Here is a 22,108-nt window from a genome sequence, read left to right on the forward strand (position 1 = left end):
GGCAGAAAAGCACAAACGATTGTAAAATTTCTGCTCAGACATGATGTCACATCTACTCACACGGCACTGGTCAAAGCAAGTTACATGTCCACATCCAATGCCAATGGATTAATATCCTCTATATACCTCCCCCTCCTGGCCAGACCCAGAAATAAGTAATTGCAAATAGTAATTAATATAAGCCATCACAGACATTCCTGCAGTTTCTGGGTCTCTGTAGTTCCCTTCATCCACGGGGCCAAAGGCCATCCAGATGTTCAAGGCCAATTCCTCCAGGAAGCCCTGCAAGGAAATATCTCTTGCTCCTCTGAACCCTGATATGGCTTTATCTACGTCTTAAGGTTGTCGCTCTCCAGGTCCCTCTGTCCTCCCAGTAAACTGTAGACACTGGCATTTCACCGCTCAACTTCCTGGAAGGTTACAAGGGAGGGCCCTGGAAGGTGGCGTCATCTTCCTGCCTGGGGCCTCCTGCAGGTGAAGTAAGGTTTGTTGAATGAACAAATGAGCTTATGGAGAGAACGAAATTGCCGTTTGGCTTTAGAGATCTTTTTTTTTGGCAGAAGCACTTTCCTAATTATGATCCACTAATAACTGGGTTTGTGTTTCCCTCCCACACTGTGTTCCTTGGAGTGCGCCCTGTTTGCTCATCTACACTTGCCACAGGGCTTCCACACCAAAGGCTCTTGAATTTCTTAGATAAATAAATAAAAGAATAAATAAATGAGCAGCTGACCTGAGCAGACTTCAGCCCAGAGGGAGAAGAGGAGGTGTGAGCAGAGAACTTAATCAGTTTGGTTGGCTGGACAAGCTGGCTAGAAAAATCTGGCCTCAAGGATTAACTAAACTGAAAAGTGACCATTATTCAATTAAATGGAGAGTGACGGTGAATTTCTGATAAATCTGAAACACCGGTTCTGACTCTGTCTGCCAGCTGCTCCTGAAAAGAAACGTCAGACCATTACAAGTTGAAGTCGCGGGTCACATCCAAACAGATAACCCTCAAGATTGGTTTACAGGGAAGCGGGCGTGGTTCAGCTGATAGAGCGTCCGTCTACCATATGGAGAGCCCAGGGTTCAATACCCAGGGCCTCCTGACCCGTGTGGAGCTGGCCCATGTGCAGTGCTGCCACGCACAAGGAGTGCCGTGCCACGCAGGGGTGTCCCCTGCGTAGGGGAGCAAGAAGTGCACCCCGCAAGGAGAGCCACCCCACATGAAAAAAGTGCAGCCTGCCCAGGAGTGGCACTGTACACATGGAGAGCTGACACTGCAAGATGACGCATCAAAAAGAGACACAGTTTCCCGGTGCCACCTGACAACGCGAGCGGACACAGAAGAACACAGAGTGATTAGACACGAAGAGCAGACAATGGGGAGGAGGGGAGAGAAGTAAATGAAATAAATTTAAAAAAAAAAAGATTTGCTTACAGAAGAGAAAACGGGGCAAATGAACAGAGGCACAGGACCAAAGCCATACCGGGCCAGTAAGGGGGAAGCCAGGCAGCTAGGCGGTTTCATGTGCCACGTGTTAATCTAGTGACGCTGTCTTACGCAAAAGCAGGGGAGAAGCTGAACAGGGAACAGTGGCGTTCCAAGACGGACACCGACAGGCAGGTGTACAGCAATGTGGGCAGGCTGAGCAGTGACGCATCTGCAGCCAGCAGAGCCGGTCGCCAGGCAATCAACCTCCACTGCCCACAGCACTACCAAGGTCAGGGACACTTCACCCACACGGGATCCTAGATGGACTCTCTCAAACCCAGAACAGCAAACACCCCGGCTTCTTGGTCTACTTGACGATGGATTTTCACACCCAATTCCAAGCACGCTTGGGGGACGATGAGCAGAGGGCTCTGATGTATAACGAGGAGCCACCGTCTTTGTCCTCTGTCTCCATAGTGGCCGGTGACCAAAGGCGTTAAACAGCCGCAGATGCTCTTTAGAAGGGGGATGAAGCCCAGAACTGGCCTCATCGTAGTTGTTGCTGTTAGTTTGCATTATCACTTATCCCTGTGGAGTAAATCGGCTTGGGGACATGTCTACCTATTTGTTAAAACCATGTCTGTCAACTGGACCAAGAGCAAGGGGGACAGTCCCTCGCCCCCCCAACACCACAGCCCGCTGTGCCAAACCAGAGAGGGGCGTCTTCCCCTCGTGTTTTCCCAGACTCCGCGCCCGGCTGGGGACTGGTTACTAGGTGTGAAGTGAACACGCAGGCAGTAACCACGGGCAATAGCTCCGCTCCGCAAACTGCTCACGGCCCCGGGAAATGAGCCGATCCCACCGGGCCTGCCCTGCAGGATATGGCGAAACTCCGCAGATGCTTTCCGGTGGAAGATTGTCTTACAAAAAACCACAGGATCACACGACCCCGGAAGGAGAGGAACGAGTCAGAAGATTTTAACGCGGAGGAAACAGGGAACTTTGGGCTTGTTTTCCTGGGGCCCTAGGAATGCTGAAAAAAAATCATTTCAGTCCCTCCTCCCCACCGTTACATACCAGACCAAAGCGTGCCCTGGCACACGTGGGAGCCAGGCACTCGAAAGGAAATTGGAAGGGGAGACCACTAAATGGGGGCTCCTGAGGCCAAACGACAGCCAGGAGCTGGGCCGCTGGGTCTATAGCACTGCCCCGCATCTCAACATGAGGAGGAGACGCAGCGGTGCGCCTCCTGGATGAGAAAAGCCGGCCATGTAGCATGCTTACTGCCCCCTGGAAACAAAGCTTGTCCTTAAAGGCAGACGCTGCTTCACCTCATTTGCATTCAGCTCCGTGCACCAGGGCAGAAGCAAGTCCACCGCGGGGCGCCGGGGTGCATCCTGTTCCAGCTCCTCGGCGGTTTCACGCGGGCACAGACCTGCCTCCTGGCCAGGTACACTCGAAGGCAGGACCCTCCCGGCCACCCCGGCAGAGGTGGCACGTGGCAATCGTCAATGAGAGCTGGACTCACGTGAGCCAGGGCAGGGGACGCCGCGTTCTCCAGCACGTCCAGGCCTCCCTGCCTCCTGGCAGGGCTGAAGGAGGAGCTGCAGGGTGGGAGCCTGAGCTGGTGGAGGGAGTCTCAAGGAGGGGCCGTTCCCAGCTCTGCACTACTGCTGGATGTTGGGGGACACGTTCAAGTCCTAACTTGGGTCCCCTGCATATGAGAGTATGTGGAAAGAGGGTTTATAAAGGTGTGGTTAGTGAAGATGAGGTCACACTGGAAGAGGGTGGCCCTAATCCTCCATGGCGTGTCCTTATAAGAGGGAGGCTTGGACTCAAGGGCACAGACACGGAGGGGACCCTCCCGTGAAGAGGGCAGCAGAGCTTGGAGTGGTGTGCCAATGGGCCGAGAAATGCCAAGGGCTGCCGGAAGCCACCAGAACCCGGGAAGGGGCCAGGGAGGCACCTGCTCCAGGCTCCAGGCAGCACGCCAACCCCTGACAACGTGGTCTTGGCCTTCAGGCCTCCAGGGCTGCAGAGAACACATTTCCGTGGTTTTCAGGCACCCAGTGGGTGCCCTGGGAAACTGAGGCAGATGTGCACCCCAGCAAGCCTCTCAGCCAGAGGCTCTCAACCCTGGCCGCTCAGTAACGACATCCAGGAGAAAAAGCACTACTGCCCAGGCCTCAAATCCAGGGTTGGGCCCTGGCCGGGGTGATTTTTTTTTTTAAGCTTCCAGGAGGTTCCAAAGCACATGAGAGCTGAGAACCAAGACTCCAGACTTCAGGTCCTCACCTGTACTGAAACCTACAGGGCTGGAGGAGTGGGCTGGACAGATGAGCATCTCCCGTCTCCCCCACTTCCCAAAGTCCTGGGGAATATACTTTTGTAGCTCAGTGTGTCTCCACAAGAGGCAGAGCCTTCCCCAACCCTTTTCGACCATGGAAACCATTTTTGAGTAGGAAGTAGGGAGAAGAGGAAGCTCATCCTGCAGGACCCCTGCAGAAGTTCAGGGGATGTGGCTCAATCTCTAAGAGCACCAGCCTGCTGCCACTGAGCTCCTGCTACAGAGCAGTCAAGACGCCAAGCAGCTAATATGCACGCTTTTGATGAATTCTGCCAAGAACTGTGCAAGATAAGTATTATTCCCCCTGCCATCCATTCCACTGGTGGAGAAAATGGGGCTCAGAGAGCCCAAGTAACTTGCCAAACGCCACACAGCTAGGGGGCTGAGCCAGGCCTTAAACCCAGGCCAGGCAGACTCTCGCTGTTACTCAGTGTGGTTTTTAGGGGAGCAGCCCTAAGGCAACCCCGCAGCTGGTCAGTAAGACAAAACCCCAGGCCCTGCGCCCGACCAGCTGCATCTGCATTTTAACAAGGTCCCCTGGTGATGGTGTGGACGTTAAAGATGGAAAGACACTGCTCGGAGCGACACGGCAGGCTGCCTCCCTCCGTGATCTCGTGGGTCCCTGCTGACTTGATCGTGTGATTCTAAGTATTCCTTGCGAGCCTGGAGCTCAGGGCTACGGGCGCAGCGGCAGGAGCCTCCCAGAGCCTGCAGACTGCAAATTAGGCACCAGTTTCCCCCACCTCTCCTTTCCTCCTCCTAATGCCTGTGGGTCACCCAAAGCCCGCAAGTCATTTAGCTGCTTGTCACGTGATGCTACATGGGGATTTTTGCCAGCTAAGGAAAAACAAGCAAGGTTTAAATGATCAGAGGGATTTCAGAGCAATTCTTTTAAAGGCTTGCCCCCTCAGAGGCCCTGGCAAGAAGGGCCCAGAAATTAGAGAGAGAAAAGATGCAACACAGCCCGTCTACTCGGCTGCCAGCCCAGACTCTCTAGCACACCCTCTAGTGCACGGCACCATGCATTTTAAGTATCCCAGGTGACGGGATTTCCCTCCACTTTCGGGGGAGGCTGCTTGAGAAGCCAAGGTTTCCTTCAAGAGGCAGTTTCGGGGAGGGGAGCTGCCTGCGCGGACTGGGATTCCCCAGGGGCAGCGGTGGCCACCAAATCGCGGCACTCTCAGGTGCCCTCTTCACACAGCCCTCCCGCCCGGAGGCTTAGCGAATAAGCCCACTGCTTAGCTTCTCTAATCTTTGCTTATAAATCGTTCTACCTCCTCCACCAGCCGCCTTTATTGACACTCCTGTGGGTCCCCGGCGAGCTGCTGTCGCTTTCTGGTACCCGGTTTCTCCCAGCCCAAGGCAGGCCTTTCAGGGCTGCGGCCCCGCCCCTGGCTCTCGCCCACATCAGGCGAGTCAACACGCCCAGCGCTTTGTTAAGACCCGGTGGTCAGACAAGGTCGTCGCTGCTACGAGCCTACCCAGCACCCAGAGGGCGGTTCACGTAACATGTCAGCGGCCCCATCCCAGGTGCTCACCTCCAAATCAGGTAAGACACAAAGACACAGGCCATGAGGCAGAAAGGGAGGCTGGGCTGCTGCCACCTTGCCTGGTGCCCGCATGATGTGACAAATCCTCTTCCAGGACAAGCACTCAGCTTGTCATACTCATCAGAGCGGGTGGAAAAGGGCAGAAAAGGATGGGATTCTGAGTGCCAGCTATCCCCCAAAGAAAAGGCCACAGGTTCTTCCCTTTCCTATGTAACAGATGAAGCTCTACATGTCACAAATCCTTCACTATCACTTTTTTTTAAAGATTTATTTCTTTATTTCTCCCCTCTCCCTCCATTGTCTGCTCTCTGTGTCCATTCACTGTGTGCTCTTCTGTGTCTGCTTGTCTTCTATTTAGGCGGCTCCAGGAACTGATCCTGGGACCTTCCTGAGTGGGAGAGAGGCGATCCTTCTCTTGCACCACCTCAGCTCCCTGCTCTCCTGTGTCTCTTATTATCTCTCCTCTGTGACTCTTTTTGTTGTGTCATCTTACTGTGCCACTCTCCGCATGGGCCAGCACTCCTGTAAGGGGCAGCACTCCACGCAGGCCAGCACGCCACACAGGCCAGCATGCTTTCACCAGGAGGCTGTGGGTATCGAATCCTGGACCTCCTATATGGTAGATGGGAGCCCAATTGCTTGAGCCACATCCGCTTCCCTATCTTTTTTTTTTTTTTAATGCCTACATGTTGCTTATAGCAGAAGGCTCTGTAGTGGCACCTTGGAGAAATTCTGCTGGGGTTAAGCCCTGCTAATTTGAAGGTGTAATACACTGGGTGTCCTAGCATGCAGACAATGCAGGGAAAGAAGCCCAGGGACTCCAGGGGTCCAGAACCACGGGGCCGTGCTCCCTGAGGGTGGGTATGCATCTCTGCCATCTTCGGTTCCTGCAGGTCCTGGAGGCCTTAGGCTTGGGGGCAAAAGGAGGCAGGATCTAAGGAGGCCAAGGCACTCTTTCCTATCCTAAAACTCCACGTGAACTGTTCAAAAGTCCAGCCTCAGAGCTGAGTCTCAGAGGCCACCACACCCGAAGTGACTGAACCTAAGGCCACCTGAAAACGCCACTCCAGTCCCAGACCTTTCCAAGCTCTTGCTTACTGCCTCATCTCTGCATTCCCCATATCCTCCGCCAGGAATGGTCCCCCTCCCCGACTGTCCAGCAAACGCCTACTTGTGTCAAAACCCAGCACAAACGCTGCATGGTTCGTGAAGCCTCCCAGCCACGTGGGAGTGACAGAGTCGCTCCAGGTCACACACGGTGGTTCCGAGTCTGTCTTTTCCCACTGGCCTGCGGGCTCACTGACATCAGGCCATTCTCCCCCTATTCCCCACACCCAAACAGCATCGCACACAGCCATGTCCAGAGAGTGTCCGCTGGATGCACGCATACTTGGGAATATGAAATACAGGGCATAAAGCAGTCACCGTGCTGGATGCAAGGCTCTGCTGGGCCTAATATCCCCATAGAAGGGTCCAAACCTGAAGAAGGAAGTGCTGCTTCCCGGGCTTCTATCTTGGACAAGGCGGGCTCTGCCCGTTGCCCACAGCGCCGACGATCCCACCCCTTGGCATGCATATCCAGCGCTTGCCAAGAGCTGCAGGTTCTCCCTTTCTCGTTCCCCCTTGGCATCCCACACAGGACTTCCTCACTCCTGCTAAATCTCTTGCAATGGCTCCCAACTGTTCTTCCTGTCTTTACTTTCCTTCTCCCTAAAAGCTTTTTAAGTGTATGTTAAATATTTTTCATACTATCAGTTTACACAGTCCTCCACATTACCTCCTGAGCTATCTTCTTGAAACCCTCCACGGCTCCCACTGCCTGCAGGACAAAGCACAAAGGCCTCCGGGGGCTCAAGGCTCTTGGTCCCAACAAGCTTACCCGCTGCCTCTCCTTCCATAACCACCCATGGGCCTTCCACGCCAAGCACTGGCCTGCCTGGGCTTTGGCTCCTGCTGTCCCTCAGCTGGGGAAGCCCTTCAGCTTTTTCTCCGGCAGAACACAGGAGCTCTGGAGCCTGGCTGCCCTGAGTTCAAATCCCTATTTCACCACCTCCAAGTGATAGGACCTGGGACAAGTTATTTAAACTCTCTGTGCCTTATTCTCATCGTCTATAAAATAGAGGTGACAGCAACAATACCTACACCATAGGATTACTGTTCAGGATTAAGTGAGATCACGTGCCTAAGGCATTGTGAATAGTCCTACTTACGTGTCTGCTGCACCATCACCCTTCCAAGGTCTCTTCTACACCGCCTTTCACACGATGCCCTCTTGATCCTGACGTTGAGGCCTTACCTATTCTTCCTTTGTACTTACCACCAGGATGGTAGCACTTCACACTCCCCTTTGAATCACGGGTTAGTGTTACCGACTTCCATCTGCTCCACTAGAACAGAAGCTTCTAAAGGCAGGGTTCCTACCTCAATCTGTTTCAGAGTCCCCACAGGCCACTGGGTTGTTCAGCCAACATTTACCTAGTGACCGAGCATTAAGCCCAAGAACGGCCTCCCACCTGAGGTCAGAGGAACTGGCATCAGTGCCTTGGGAGAGTCCGTTTTCCCATACATGTGTTATTTCAACAAGCAGAGCTGAAGCTGCTGGTGTAGGAGGGGCCCGGCTAAGAGGCTGGCCTCTGAACTTGGTAAATGTAATGGAACTGAAAGTCAGACATGTGTAGTGAAATGAGATAAACCCTCGGCGGGGGCCCTAGGGGCTGTACATGGATTTCCTTCGTCGTCCCATTCTAGCTGGGCTCCACCAACGAGGCCTTTGGTGCCAAGCACAATGCCGCTGCCCAAACCTATTCGTGGTTTTATGGGTCAATTCTTATGGTCAATTCTGAGACGCCTCAAATAAGTGATCTCCATTTCACAAGAAGGGAATGTGTTTCAAAGGTTAAGTGCTTTCTACGGTCCTGCAAAAAAAAATAACGGTACTTGTACAGCACTTTGTGCTTTAATCCTTAAAATTCTGGGAGGTGGTAAGATACACAGCAGGTTCATTAAGCCATTTCACAGACAGGGAACTAAGGCTCAGGGAGCCCAACATTGCATGGGCTGTTTCAATGCAAGAACCCAAAATCAGGTCTCCAAACTTCCGATCTCATTCACAGGTCCCACATCGGCCACAGAAAGACCAGCATTAGATAAACAGGCACTGACGGCCCCGCAACCAGTGACAAGAAAAGCCACGCAAAAAGTCAGCAGCTTCTTGCCCTCAGAGACTTAAAAACGAGCCAACGTAGGCTCAAGATATTCACTTTACCTTGTACTCAAAGCACGGTGCTGCATTTATAAACTTCATCCTCAGTCCTTCATCAGAAGCCAGTTCCAAAAATGTATCTCATAAAATTATCGTTCAATTGAAACTCTTTCAGAAAGAGCCGCAGCAGCACTCACTGCATGTGCCAAGCAGATGAACACATTTAGTGCTCACAAACCCCAGAGGAAGGGATTGTTATGGCCTCTCTTTTACAGATGGGGAAACAGGTCAGAATAAATGAGCACACACTCTTATTGAGCGCCAGGCACTACTCTAGAATAAAACAACCCCAGACCCTGCCCTTGCATTAAAAGGTAAAGGTCAAAATACACACACACACACACACAACACCAAAAAGAAAAAAGAAAAAGGTAAGGGTCAAGTAGCTTGTTCAAGGTCACATTACTCATAAATCACAGAGGCTGGGTTTGAACCCAGGCAGCCTGGCTCCAGAGTCCATGCCTTAACTGCTGACCGGGTGCCCTGACCCATCCTGAGGCCTCAGGAGGTGAGAAGGGACAGCCAGGAAGACGGCTGGCTGCTTCCACGGGGTGCAGCTCCCTGATGGGCAGAACGCACGGGCCTGTCTGCCCATTCGGTCACCATGTGCTGTAGGCTGCGTTTCGTCAGACCCCAAGCCAGGCCTAGAGTCAAGGACAGAGGAGACCCAGTTGCTGCCCCCCAAGAACTCACAGGCTAGTGGGAGAAGACCGGCAAGACCTAAATTATTAGTAGCGTTGCCATTGGCCACACGCTATCACGAAGCCAAGCACAACCTGTGAATCCCATGACTGCCCTGACTGTGGCTTCGCGAGGCTGCCGTGAGCCAGTTTTCCACCCTTGCCCACGAGAGCAAGTGCATTTTCCTGGGCCAGGTGCCTGGCATCCCCCAGCCCCCTCAGTTCTGCAAAAAAAAAAAATCAAAGTAATCTGATTCAGCCGTAGCCCCGGTTGAACACGGACGCCCAGTGAAATCCCCGAAGCCCAATTACTTATTATTGTGCCTGGTAATCTTAGGTGGTGTTTGTTTTCTCTTTCCCCTGGACAGCCAATCGCAAGACGAGGCGGTTGCTAGTAAGCATTCCTCCAGGTACGGGCGATGACGCTGCGTTTCTCGGCAGCACGGTCAAACGCACGCTGCCCTCCGCTTAGAACGCCCCGCTGCAGCCACCGCCACCCTTCGGAGCTGGGCCCGCATCCATCTCCTCCAGGGAGGGCGCCCGCGCCCTGAGCCACCGCACACCCCTCTGCCACACAGCACGGGTTGCTGGCGGCTGTGTCTCGCTGTTATCTGAGCACTGCCTGGCCTGCCTGCCCCATTCCACGGCAGGCAACCTGATGGCACGGAGCCGCCGGGGCACGCAGATGCTTGACAAATGCACACTGCAGCTCATTTCTCGGGCAATGGCTATGAGACCCAGGGCTGGGGCATGCACTGTACTGACTCAGCAAAGGGAGCTGGGGGGCTGGAAATCAGGTGGTCCGGTGTTCCCATTCGGCCAGGGGAGGACCCACCGAGCAGGGTGCCCCTTCCTTTCTCAGCGACTTTCTGTTCCTTTCCCCAGAGGGAAATCCACTGCTCTTCCAGGGGAAATGGTAAATTATTCTGGCACATTTATGTTTCTTCCTTTCTAGTGAAATGCTATGCTCGAACGGCCTCTTCAATAATGGGTGATGCCAAATGAAAAACAAAAAAAAGCAGCTTCGAGCATTCGACTTTTCTGTTGTGTCGAACGGCTGGACCTCTTCCACCCAAGGCAACACATGGCAATGCTTAATGATTTCCATTTTTAACTTGGTGAGGAACGTTCCTCAGAGTTCAAGAGGAAGCTGAGTGGGCGGGCGTGCTCTGGGTGCAGGAGGCCGGCGCAGCATCGCGAGGGGGAATGCTGGGAGTCAGGGCGGAGCAGACAGTGGGGAAGGAGCGGGGAGTGCTGCAGATGGCCCCGAGAGTTTGGATAAGGCAAAAAAACTATTGACTGCAAACAAATCTGGGCTAGAAACAGACCCTGAGGCGGGGCCCTGCAGAGGTTTGCTATTACAATGGAGAGGCATTCCACGTTTGTCACCGGGGCGCCCAGGGCAGCGACAGAGGCTGGAAACTGCCCATGGAAGTCCTCATCTCTAATTTGGCTTTCCCACCCTGTTTTTTAATCAGTGTGGAACAGGGTACAGGCTAACAATTCGGAATTCCCAAATTAAAGCTCTTGGCTGCTTCTTGCCCGCTGGGTGACCTTGGACTAGTTACGTCAACTTTTTGGTTCTCCTCTTCCTTGTCTGCAAAATGGGGTCACTGATATACCTTCCTCAAGGGTCGTTAGGAGAAGCAAATAAGTTAACACACAGAAAGCACTTAGAACGTGCCCAGCACGTGTAAGGTGGTACTGGCCACGATTGTGGGGACGGCGGCGGCCACCATGTGCTCGGAACCGCTGAAACACTTCTAAGCATCGTGTCATGAAGTCTCACAGCAGCCCTCTGGGCAGGCAGGAACTGCTGCTGGCCTCATTTACGAAAGAGAGAAACCAAATCTTAGAAAGATGTGTAGGGAAGCAGACTTGGCCCTGTGGTTAGGGCATCCACCTACCACATGGGAGGTCACTGGTTCAAACCCCGGGCCTCCTTGACCCATGTGGAGCTGGCCCATGCGCAGTGCTGATGCACGCAAGGAGTGCTGTGCCACGCAGGGGTGTCCCCCGCGTAGGGGAGCCCCATGTCCAAGGAGTGCGCCCCGTAAGGAGAGCCGCCCAGCACAAAAGAAAGTGCAGCCTGCCCAGGAATGGCACCACACACACAGAGAGCTGATGCAGCAAGATGACACAACAAAAAGAAACACCCATTCCTTGTGCCGCTAATAAGGATAGAAGTGGTCACAGAAAGAACACACAGCGAATGGACACAGAGAGCAGACAATTGGGGGGGGGAAGGGGAGAGAAATAAATAAAAAATAAATCTTTAAAAAAAAAAAAAAAAGAAAGATGATGTAACTCATCATATGGCCCATCAGGAATCTGGGACCCAAACCTACATGGCTGCCTTCACTGTGTCAAAATGCCATCTCCAAGAAAGAGCTGGTGGTTGCAGGGAAGGGGACCTTGCTGCTTCCTGCAAATCTGTGTACTTATCCAATTCCTTTTGAAAGGAAAAAAAATAAAGAGTGGGAGCACCAAACACAGGCTCCTGGTAGAGCCAGAAGTAGAACTCAGCTCTTGGACTCCCAAGCAACTTGATCCACTCTAAAACAGCATCCCCATTTGCACAAGCAGAGACTGAGCACATGAAAGACGGGCTGCCACCTTCCTTGGCCTCCATCTGTGATCGGGCAGTGGCTCTGTCAGCCTGGGATCATCTGACCCAAGTGGGCTGGTGACACTTTCTCCAAGAGACCGCCTGGCTCTCTGGGGCTCCTCTGCCCAGGAAACCCACTCCCCAGGCTGGAACTCCTGCTCCTGCCATCTGAGGACAATAACTGAACGGTGACCTCCCTGCCCAGGAAATACGTTCCATTCTTCCTTTTCCAAGGTGGGATTTGCTTTTACGTAACAACTTCAAAAGTCTGGATTTGTGGCTTGTCCCCCAACCCAGCTGAAGCAGCAGGTGTGCAGACATTTATTCAGAATCCAAACGCTTCGCCTTGCTGCTGGTGCCACCTCACCTCCACGCCCACTTGTCCTGATGTACATTTTGCAGCTCTAGGTCCTTCCTCCTACTCCTGATTTCTCATGCTTTCCACACCTCAGCTCCCCGCACAGGAGGCCTGCCTGCTGCCGCGGGCACCAGCTCGGGGATCGCGTCTCCTCCTCACCCAGCCTCGGCTCCTCTGGGTAGGATCCCAACCAGAGGCCAGAACCAGGCTGACCACAAAAGCTGCTCCATCTCGCACCTGCCTCCAGCTCCTCTGCTCTCCTGAAGCGTCTTTGGGCTCCCGCTCAAGCATCCCTCCGTCGGCCTTCTTCTCCCAGCCTTCCCTCCATGGGCACATAGCCACCGAGCACTTACGAAAACACATCGGGTAAGAAGCAAAGCCAAGTAGGATGAAGCGAATCCAGAAGGAGGATTTAAATCCCTCCCGCAACAGTCAAGGGGAAAACCAAGCTCCTCCCTCTTTCTCTAGCTCTCTCTAAACAGGGCACAGGGTCCTGAAAACCCAAACAGGGGTGATACAGTGAAGGGGGACCCACTTATCATTCAATCCCAAATGTGGGGGGGGAAGGAAGTATAAGGATGGTGGAAGCCAAGCCCACCCCAGGTAAATAACCTAAATGCAAACCAACACCTAACTCTCAAGAGTGAAACAAAAATCAAAGTGCTTCTATTTATAGGCAATTTCTATAAGGTATGTCATCTCCAGCATATCAAATCCTCAAAAGATTTTTTAAAAAATCAAAACAAGAAATTTGTTCCCAGAAGAGAAATGGGGGGAAAAAAAATGTTTGGTGAGATATTTACTTGTCCTCGTGAAAATCAATGGACTTGTATGCGTTATTAATATGTATCAATAAAATTTATTTTTTTTTAAGTTTAAGCTGCCTATTGTCTATTATTTTTTGAAGTTGAAATAAAGTTTAAAAAATACATAGAACTGTACAACACAAAAATACCTAACGTAACCTAGGGACTATGATTAATTATATAATTATAGTAATACTGGATCCTCTATTGTAACAAAGGTACCACACTATTGCAAAATAAGGAAAACTGTATGGGAGTAAAATAAATGGGAACTCTGAACTTTCTGCATGATCTTTCTGCAAATCTATAATTCTCTAACAAAAAATAAATTTCTTAAAAAGTCAATGGACAAATATTTTCTCAGCACCTACTATACACCAGGTGTTGTGTCATCTCTGGGGTAAGCAGGTAAGAAAATAATAATGAAGACAGAAGCTCATGTCAGAGCATGTGCTATATGACAGGCTATTGAAGGCAACTGACAGGTACTAACTCACAATTCTATAAGGAAGGTGCAATTACCACCCTCTCCTGATCCCCACTTTACAGATGAAATCACACTGTGGGTTTTTCCTTTAAAGCCAACAGACTTTCACCTTGTATATTCCAGTTGAAAGAGGCAAGCAATCTCACAATGGAGAGAATGAGTGTCATGCAAGGAACTAAATCAAGATGCAGTGAAGGAGAGTTACTTAGAAGGCTACTCGGATTGCGTGATTAGGGAAGGCTGAGGGGCAGTGACAAGGTCTGTCCTCCCCAGAAGCTGTCAAAGTCACCCCTGGAGGGTATCAGTCACCAGTTCTCATTTCACAGGGAAGGACCCAGGCTTCTGTGTTTTCAGAAGTTTCTCTGCAGGCCAGGTTGAGAAGTGTGGTTTCCATCTTCCACTGTCTTTCAACACTCCAAGTGCCTCTCCCGTGAGATGAGTGAGAACATGCCGGTGCCCCTGGGACTCAAAGTCACTGCCACTCACTGTTTTCTACCTTGTGTCCAGAGGGGCCCACCTCCCTTTTTAAGTGCTTGCTCTGCATAGACCATGAAAATAAATGGCCCAGGTCGTGCCTTCAGATCCCTGGTGAAAAGTAAATTAATAAATTTTCTACAGACCTCAGTGGTTAAAAACAAAGCAGACGGTTTTTTTTAGCATCCCTACTTTTTTTTTTTTTAATCTGATTTTCAGGGAAATCCCTATGTTACACAAAGCATTAGCTTTCACTCCCCGTTCAAATATTGACTGAGCACCTACCAAGCGCCAGGCAGTGTTCTGGTCCAGGGGCCGTACGAATCACCTGGGGGCCTTGTGAAGACGCAGATTCTGATTCCATGATAGGTCTGGGGTGGATCCAGGATTGGGCATCCCTAACAAGCGCCCCGATGATGCCCACCACACCTTGGGTAGCACAGCTCCAGCACAGTGAGCCCCAACTCTGGCTTCATCTTGGCGTCACCAAGGGAGTGCCTACAAATTGTTGATTCCTGGGTCCCACCCCAAACTGACTAACTTGGTCTGCAGGTGAGGCATTTTAAACATGTAAATATACGAAGCTCTCAAGCAGCTGGGGAAGAACGGCTCTTCCAAGCCAATGAGCAAGGTGGGCCTCAAGGGGAGGCGGAGGATGGATAAATCATAAATACCAGAAAAACAGCACAGGGAGATGTAGTGGGGTGGAGGGGAGTTGAGAGTGGCCAGGGAAGGTGGGGAGGGGGGGAACGGGACACTTGATGAGATGGAAACAACTACATCATTACTGAGGGAATGATCAGGGAGAACAAGCAGAGTCTTAAACAAAGACTCGAGCAAAGCTCCATCCGTGAGGTTAGGAAAGGAAGTTCTCTCCTTCCACGGGCCAAGAGGAGCACTCTGTGCTTTCGAAGTTCTTCTGGAGATGTCTGCTGAACACCTACTGTGGGTGGGCGCTTTGGCTCTGGGAGTTTGGCTACAGTAGGACACGCTTACAGCTGCGGCTCCCCACATCGCCAGAAGACCACCTTGCCTTGCAGGTGAGGACGGGGAGCCCTCCAGCTGCAGGACCCGGATGCAGGGTGGAAGCCTCAAGGGGCTGCAAGAAGTCCTGTGCGTCTTCATGGGAAAACTCCTTTAACTGTAGGAAAGTGGGTGCCACCCTCTATCACAGCCCTGAAACGCATATTAACTTGGAGCTCTGGTCCACCTTTAGCACAGCAGCAGCCACAGGGTGGGCCCCCAGGGTGAGTAGCTGGGGGAGAGGGGCTCCAGACCCCTCCCTCCAGAGGCGGAACCTGTGCCCCACGTCTAAGGTCTAAGCGGGGTGGAGCACTCCCCTGGCCAGAGCAACCGGCTTAGGATGGTCACGCGACCAAGCCCAGCAATCTGTAGAAGCGTGGGGCTTGGCAGAAGCTGCTCAGCTGGCACATGCTCTGCCAGCATTTTGGGGCCCAGAGGGACTGAGGTGATAACCACGATCCCACGCTCGAGGTCAGCCAGTCCAAACATGGAGGAAACTGAGCCCCGGGCACATCTTCATCTTTGATACCACACCTTCAGTTACTGAGCCAATTAATTCATTTTTTTTCCGCAAAACCGTTAGGGGAGGTTTCCTGTCATTGCAACAGAAGCCTGCTTGATCCAGCCCCCAAGGCTGCACTACCTCAGCACGGCTCACCTCCGGCTCACCTCCTCCGGGCTCCTGACGCCTCAGGTGGGCTGCTCACTCGGCTCACTGCCCATCACCTCCTCTTGCTTCCCTGATTCCTGTAAGCTCCTTGGCCACAGGGTTGCATCTTACACTTTCTTATACCGGCCACCAAGTACCCCACAGGGCTTGCTACATACTTGTGAAATGGAAAATGGGGTGGGGTCCAGGACCAGGGAGCTGTGAAGAAGGCCAGCCCCAGCTCTGGCTGGCCGAGGAGGGGAGCCAGGGGGCAGGTGCAGTGGGGGGAGGGGAGCCAGGAGCAGGTGCAGCAGGGGGAAGGGAGCCGGTGGCAGGTGCAGGGGGGGAAGAAGGCGTGAGTTTGAAGCCAGCTGGCTCAGGGTTGCTCCTGTTAGTCACGAAACTTCGGAGCTTCATGGCCCTCATCTCTGCAAAACCACCGTTAAGGATTAAAGAGCTCATGATATCAAAATGCACTTTCATTCCCTCACGCGACAAAGGTTCAGTAAGTCCTTTCCACATGCCAGGCCCTGTTCTGGAAGCAGTCGACACAAAGCTGGAGGCAGAAGTCAATCTGTACCAATGATATTGACAATTTCCCTCAGTTTCTCTCTCTACAAGTTCAGGTCTTTCTGCCAACATGACTGACTGCTTTCTTTTTAAGTTAGTGGAATTATTTTTTTATCAAAAAGGACACTGGAGGTACAGGGGCAACCATGGTGCATCAGAGGGCTCCAATCGTCAGAGAAAGGGGGCCTTGTCAACAATGAAAGGCCTAGACTACAAGTGACAGAAGTACCCAAGGAGGGAGCAGCCAGCACAAGACAAGGGTACCAGTGTGCTAGAAACCCTGAGAACCCAGAGTAACAAAGTGTTCCCCAAGTAGATGCTGCCACTTGTAGTGATCGGGCCCCTGGAGCATCTGGATGCCCCTGGCCCTAACCCTCCCCCACCTTACACATGTTTACCATACAGAGTCAACAGCCTGCAGCACACGTGGGTGCAGCACGTGCATCCACCACTGCTGGCTAACAGAAGAAGACAGACCAGGCAAGTAAGATGACAGAATGAGTATCAGGCCTGCCAGGTCACCAGGACAGACGGACTCTTGGAAAATAGGTGATCCAGGTTCAAAGGGAATCCCAGCAACTTCTCCATGGGACTGCACTCTTGTACCCCCAACCCTGGCCTTCACAAGTGTGCAGAACCAACCAAACATTTTGGCTGCAAAGGGCCAGGTTCCCATCCCAGCTTCACTGCTGTATTAGTCAGCCAAGGGGTGCTGATGCAAAGTACCAGAAACCGGTTGGCTCTTATAAAGGGTATTTATTTAGAGTAGTAGCTTACAGTTAGAAGGCTCTAGAGAGTCCAACTCAAGGTTACTGCCACACCAAACTCTGTTGCCATGTGTTGAAACAAGATGTTGGGCAATGTCTGCCAGGCTTCAGCCTTTAGGCTCTGTGGGTCCAGCTTCTTCCGACCTCAGCTGTAGGTTGGCAAAGGGCTTCTCTCTCTCCCCTGGGCTCGTTTCTTTCTGGGCTCAGCTGCTCTGGTCTCTTCACAAGGTCAGCTGTAGCCTATTAGGAAAACGGCTCCTCTCTCTTCCTGGGGCCATAGGCTCAAAGCCCTTTCCTCTTCTGTGCCTGTGGAGCTCCCTCTGCATGTCTGAATCTTATTCTGTGTTCTCCCTCTGTGAATGTTTGTTAATAAAGCCCACAAAGGGGGTGAGGACTCAAACTGAGCCACCCTAATGAAGTGGTCAAATCAAAGCCTTAATCTGAACATAATGTGATCAAAGGCATCTCAGCAGAATCTAATATAATCAAAGGGTATTATGCCCAGAGGAACAGATCAGTTTACAAACATAACCAAATATCTTTTTTTTTTTTTTGCAGTTCACAAATAATATCAAACTGCTTACAAGTTTCACGACTTTGGGCAACTCGCATCACCTCCCTAGATAGTTCCTCGCCTGTTAAAGGGGAACCTGACCTGCCTAAAAGGGTAGGCAGATGTGCTCCTTGTCTGTGACTTTCCTGTCATTTTACACACAATCCCATATAAAACCTCACTAGATTCTTCCAACAACCCTGAAGCAGGCAAGTATTATTACACCATTTTACAGGTGAGGGAACACATATCCTAAGAGATGATGTGATTTGCCCAGCTGCTTGGTGGAAGAGCCAAATGGTCCCCACCTATAATAAAACGTCCTAGCTCCCAAAGGGCTTTGAAATACACCATCCCACTGACTCCTCCTCACAAAAACCTCAAGAGGGGCCAGAGCAAAAGCCCAGGATTGCCCTGCCTGCCTGCCAGTCCACCCTCTTCTCCCAAGAAAGTTCTTGGCTGTCTAAGCCAATCTTCCCCGTTTGCAGGAGAACAGATGAGATGTCCTCTCAGGATCCCTGCGGCCTCTGGCTCCCTAGAGAAATCTAAGGAGGACTATTAAAACCGCCTCCCAGAGCAAGCAGAATCCGACTTCCAGGGCACAACGACACCCTGAGCTCCCGTTCCAAAGAAGGAAGCCCAGCACCCCAGAGCATCCTTCCCCTGCAGCTGCCCGGCGGGTCCTAGCTCATCCCAAAAAAGCCAGGTCAGCAGGATCTGCTGCCCCTAGAGCTTCAGCAAAAAGCTACAGTGAACAAAAGGGAGAGAAAACAAAGCCTCTTGGGCTGACAAACAAAATCAAAAGAGCAGGCAAAACACTTAGCCTTTAGGAGCATTGTGAGAACGAAAATAAATTTTTAAACTCTTGAATGTGACCTTTTCCATTGTTGTATAAAGAAAGCACTTGAGTTGCTTAGCAGCACAACCGATTAATGTCTGTACATTATCTTTCAACAGCCTACCGTTTTTCCCACTCAGGTTCATAAACCATCTTTCCCAGCTCTGGCTATAACTGTCTATAAAGACCCTAGTCTCCAGGCCAAGCAAATGCCTTGGGGAGGAGGAGGGAGAATGTGTCTTACCAGGATCTGTGCAGTTCTTGGCTGCTGGAGTTCCATTCATCGGTGCCATCAGCTTTCTATTTCTCCATGCATCTGGTAGAACATGTGTGCTAGCAGAAGCTGTTTTGTGCCCTGGATTGGAAAATAAGCCAGAGACATAATTAGGTCAACATGGGACCCGTATTCTCACACTCACCTTATATATGTGGATCTGTGGAGGTCGGGAACAGCCTTGTTTGACTATACAGAGCCACCTGTAGGGAGTGATACAGTTATTGCAAGTACACGGTCACCTGCTTACATAGAGTGGTTCTTGGCTTTTAGTACCAGATGAGTAAACAACGTGCTCTGACCTCAGGCAAGACCTCTGGCCTCAGCCTCGCACAGGGGCACTGAGGGGTTTGGATAGATGATGGTTCCGTTCTCTTCCAGTAAATGCCATCAGGTGGCCCCTGCACTGGTGGAGACTACAAATGGAGAGTTAGGTCAGCAAGCCGGTGGAGAAAGTTGCTTCTCACACTTGAATGTACATCCAAATCACCTGGGCAATCTTGTGAAAATGCACATTCTAATTCAGAAGGTCTGAAGTGGGACCTGGGATTCTGAATTTCCAGCAAACCTCCAGAGGTTGCTGCTGGTCCGAGGGTCACACTTAAGCAGCAAGGGAGAGCACAGGGAACCCCCTGAGCAAGGCAGTTAAACTCCTAAAGGCAATTCCTGATCTAACAAACAGAAAGGCACTTTAAAGGACTCGCTTTAAGTCCTTTAAAGTAGTCATTTACCTCTCCCGATGCCACCCAGCTTCAGCTGGCTAATAATACTTCTTCTCTAATACCGACATCGAAGAGCCTCTAGGTATTTTGTTATTTCTGTGTAATTGAGGGGAAACACACACACACCCACCTCAACTTGCCCAATTGCAGAGCACCAGGTATTAAGATGTTCAAATCACCTTTCTGGGTTTCTGTTGGAAGAGCCGCTTTTTTAACCCTTAACAAGTCTGAAATTACAGAGTTAGGGACTTGAAAGGCAATATTTTTTAAAAGTTTAATCAAGTCCCACCTAGTTTTTACCTCTAAGTATAAACCTCTCTAAACAGTCTTTCTAACTGCCCAAGAAGGCACCACAAGGCTTCATCTCCAGGGTGAGGTCACTAAATCACCTACATTTCCTTCTTTTTAAGGGGTCCAGAGCATCCAACTCAAAAGGGGAATCTTAGCGAACTACATGTCTTCTGAAGGTTGCACATGGGCTCACATCACCCCAGATATTTTTTGTAAGTTTCTTCTTTCCCCACTCCACCTCAAATCTGCGTATCCCCCCCCTCCCCCCAAAAAAAAACCCTCCCTAATCTCTTCCTCTCTTCTTGGAGGAAGGAGCTACGGCCTTTGGCTCCCAGCCCCAGCCCTCTCCTTTCGTGGGTATTAAGGGGAGTTGAGAGAATCCATACTGAAACATGGCAGGATTCTCCCACAGAGACCGACGGTCCCCAACGCTTTTGGGGGTTGGGGGCGTCAGAACACCCGTGGCGCCCCTCTACCCGGGTCAGGGGCAATGGGAGAGGCGAGATGCAGTGGCGGAGCCCTGCCACAGAATCTGGGTTTTCGAGGGTCGCGGAGTACAACTGTAGATGCTCCATGGAGAAGGACAGCAGACCACTCGGTTTCACCCTCCCCAGACCAAAAAAAACCACGCCCGGACGCCACCTCCGCGCACCCCAGGGACTGAACTCGGAGCCAGCGGTTCTGGCTTATCGTCTTCACAGTAACCGACGTGCAGCGGCGTCCTGAGCCCCGAGGGGCCCGGCGCAGCCCCGGGGAACTGGAGCCGCAGCTCCCAGCGTCGTTATCAGTCCTCTTGGGTGCGCTCTACCTGCCCGGCTGAACGAACCCCTGGGACCTACCTGACGAGGAAGGACGGGTAGACATCTCGGGGCTGCCCCGCTGGCTTCCCGGCCCGAGCCCCCCCGACTCCCGGGGCACCTACCCAAGCTGCCGAAGAGGCCGGACGCACAGCACACCAGGGCCAGCACCGCGCACACGAAACCAACTTGCTGCGGCAGCATCTCTCGCCTCCTGCGAACTTTGCGCGGCCGGCGGGGCCCGCGCAGCGCCATCGCGGAGCGCCCGGGTGCTGTCCCTGAGAGGGGACGCGGAGCTTCAGTGGCCGGAGTCCTGTCTGTGGCGGGACGGAGCAGCGCGAGGCTGGCGCGGGCGAGGCGGGGCTCACAGGCGAGGCGCTCCGGGCCAAAGCCGCATGGCCTGCGGGCGAGGGCGGCGGAGAAGCCGGCAGGGGCGAGGGGAGGCAGGGGGCGCGGGGAGCGGCCGGAGCTCAGAGTCCCGCGCGCAGCGGGCGGGCTCCGCGCACCATGGCTCCGGGGCGACGAGGCGACGCCGGCGCGGTGGCGCTGGCGGCCGGGGCTCGCAGGACTGGCGCAGTCCTGGCGCTGGAGCAGCTACCTGCCCGCTCCGCCGCGGCGCTCTCTGGCCGCAGCCCTGGCAGCGGCGCCCGGGGGCGCCCGCGGGGAGCCCTAACGCGGCCCCGCGCCTCGCGCCGCCGCGCCCACTCGCAGCATCCTCCCCCTCCAAGTTTGGCGGCGACCGCCCGCCCGCCGGCGATGCTTCCCCGCGTCGAGCCCGGGCGGACGGGTGCGCACGGAGGGAAGGCGGGCTGGACACGCGGGACCTGCCGACCGTGGCCGCGACCCTCCCGGGGGCGAGCTGTCCCCGGCAACTTTCTCTCCGGCTCCACGGCTGCCCGCGCCTGCGTCTGCGAGGCCGTGGCGCCTCCCTTTTCCTCCCTCCCCTCCCGCCTCTCACCCCCTCCTCCCGAGCACGTGTACCCCTCCCCGAGGGCGCACTCGCCCGCGCGCTCCTCCCTCCGCCGCCACTGCCGCCCGTGCAGCTCAACTAATGACCAATATGATATCCCTTCTCCTTTCCTGTCTCTCTCCCTTCTTCCCTTTGAGCCGAAATGAGTCTTTCCTCTACCCTCCGAGGCTGCTGCAGAGAGGAACAGGTTATGGCACCGCCGGGGACTCTCCGAGCAGGGGTTTCTGCAGCGCGGCCGCCCCTGCCCCGGCCTCCCAAGACCGCCGAGGCGACTCGACGTCCCCACCAACCCCCTGGGGCGGGAGATGCAAAGAGAAGATTAATTGCGGCGGCAGAGCTAACCAGCGGGCTTGCACCAAGCCAACCGGCGCCCGCGCCCCGGGGTACCCGCTCCTACAGGGCGGGCGGGGGTGCTAGGTTGGCGGGGGCGGGACACCGACCTGCAAAACCCGGCGGAGAGAGAAACCCGAGAGTTCTGCAGCTCCGCCGCGGAGAGTGGAGCTTTTGATGTTTTGGAGCCTGACGGCTTCGCGGGGCTTTCCGTTTTGTTTTGTTTTCCTCCTCCTCTCTGATCGTCTCTCTAGCGGAAACCGCTTTAGCGGTGGGGCAGGAGGGAGAATTACAGAAGAGCAGCCGCTCAGGTGTAGTCCAGGTGCAGGCAG

The 22,108-nt window shown here is 53.1% G+C and overlaps 1 protein-coding gene across 2 annotated transcripts in view; it reads right to left on the minus strand.

Moving 5' to 3' along the window:
• Positions 1-21,438, minus strand: part of SLC24A4 (solute carrier family 24 member 4) — a 158,455-nt gene extending 137,017 nt beyond the window's left edge. The window contains exons 1-2 of one of the 2 annotated variants that reach the window (XM_058292402.2): positions 20,602-21,438; positions 18,637-18,747 (exon numbers count right to left, since the gene is read on the minus strand). In XM_058292402.2, coding sequence (XP_058148385.1) covers positions 18,637-18,747; positions 20,602-20,731 — 241 coding nt within the window. In that variant the 5' untranslated portion in view covers positions 20,732-21,438. The remainder of the gene's footprint in view (positions 1-18,636; positions 18,748-20,601) is intronic. The other variant, XM_004475407.3, reaches the window with a different exon arrangement.
• Between the last annotated feature and the right edge of the window lie 670 nt (positions 21,439-22,108).

This window comes from Dasypus novemcinctus, chromosome 3 (assembly GCF_030445035.2).
Source record: "Dasypus novemcinctus isolate mDasNov1 chromosome 3, mDasNov1.1.hap2, whole genome shotgun sequence".
Taxonomy (NCBI): Eukaryota; Metazoa; Chordata; class Mammalia; order Cingulata; family Dasypodidae; genus Dasypus; species Dasypus novemcinctus.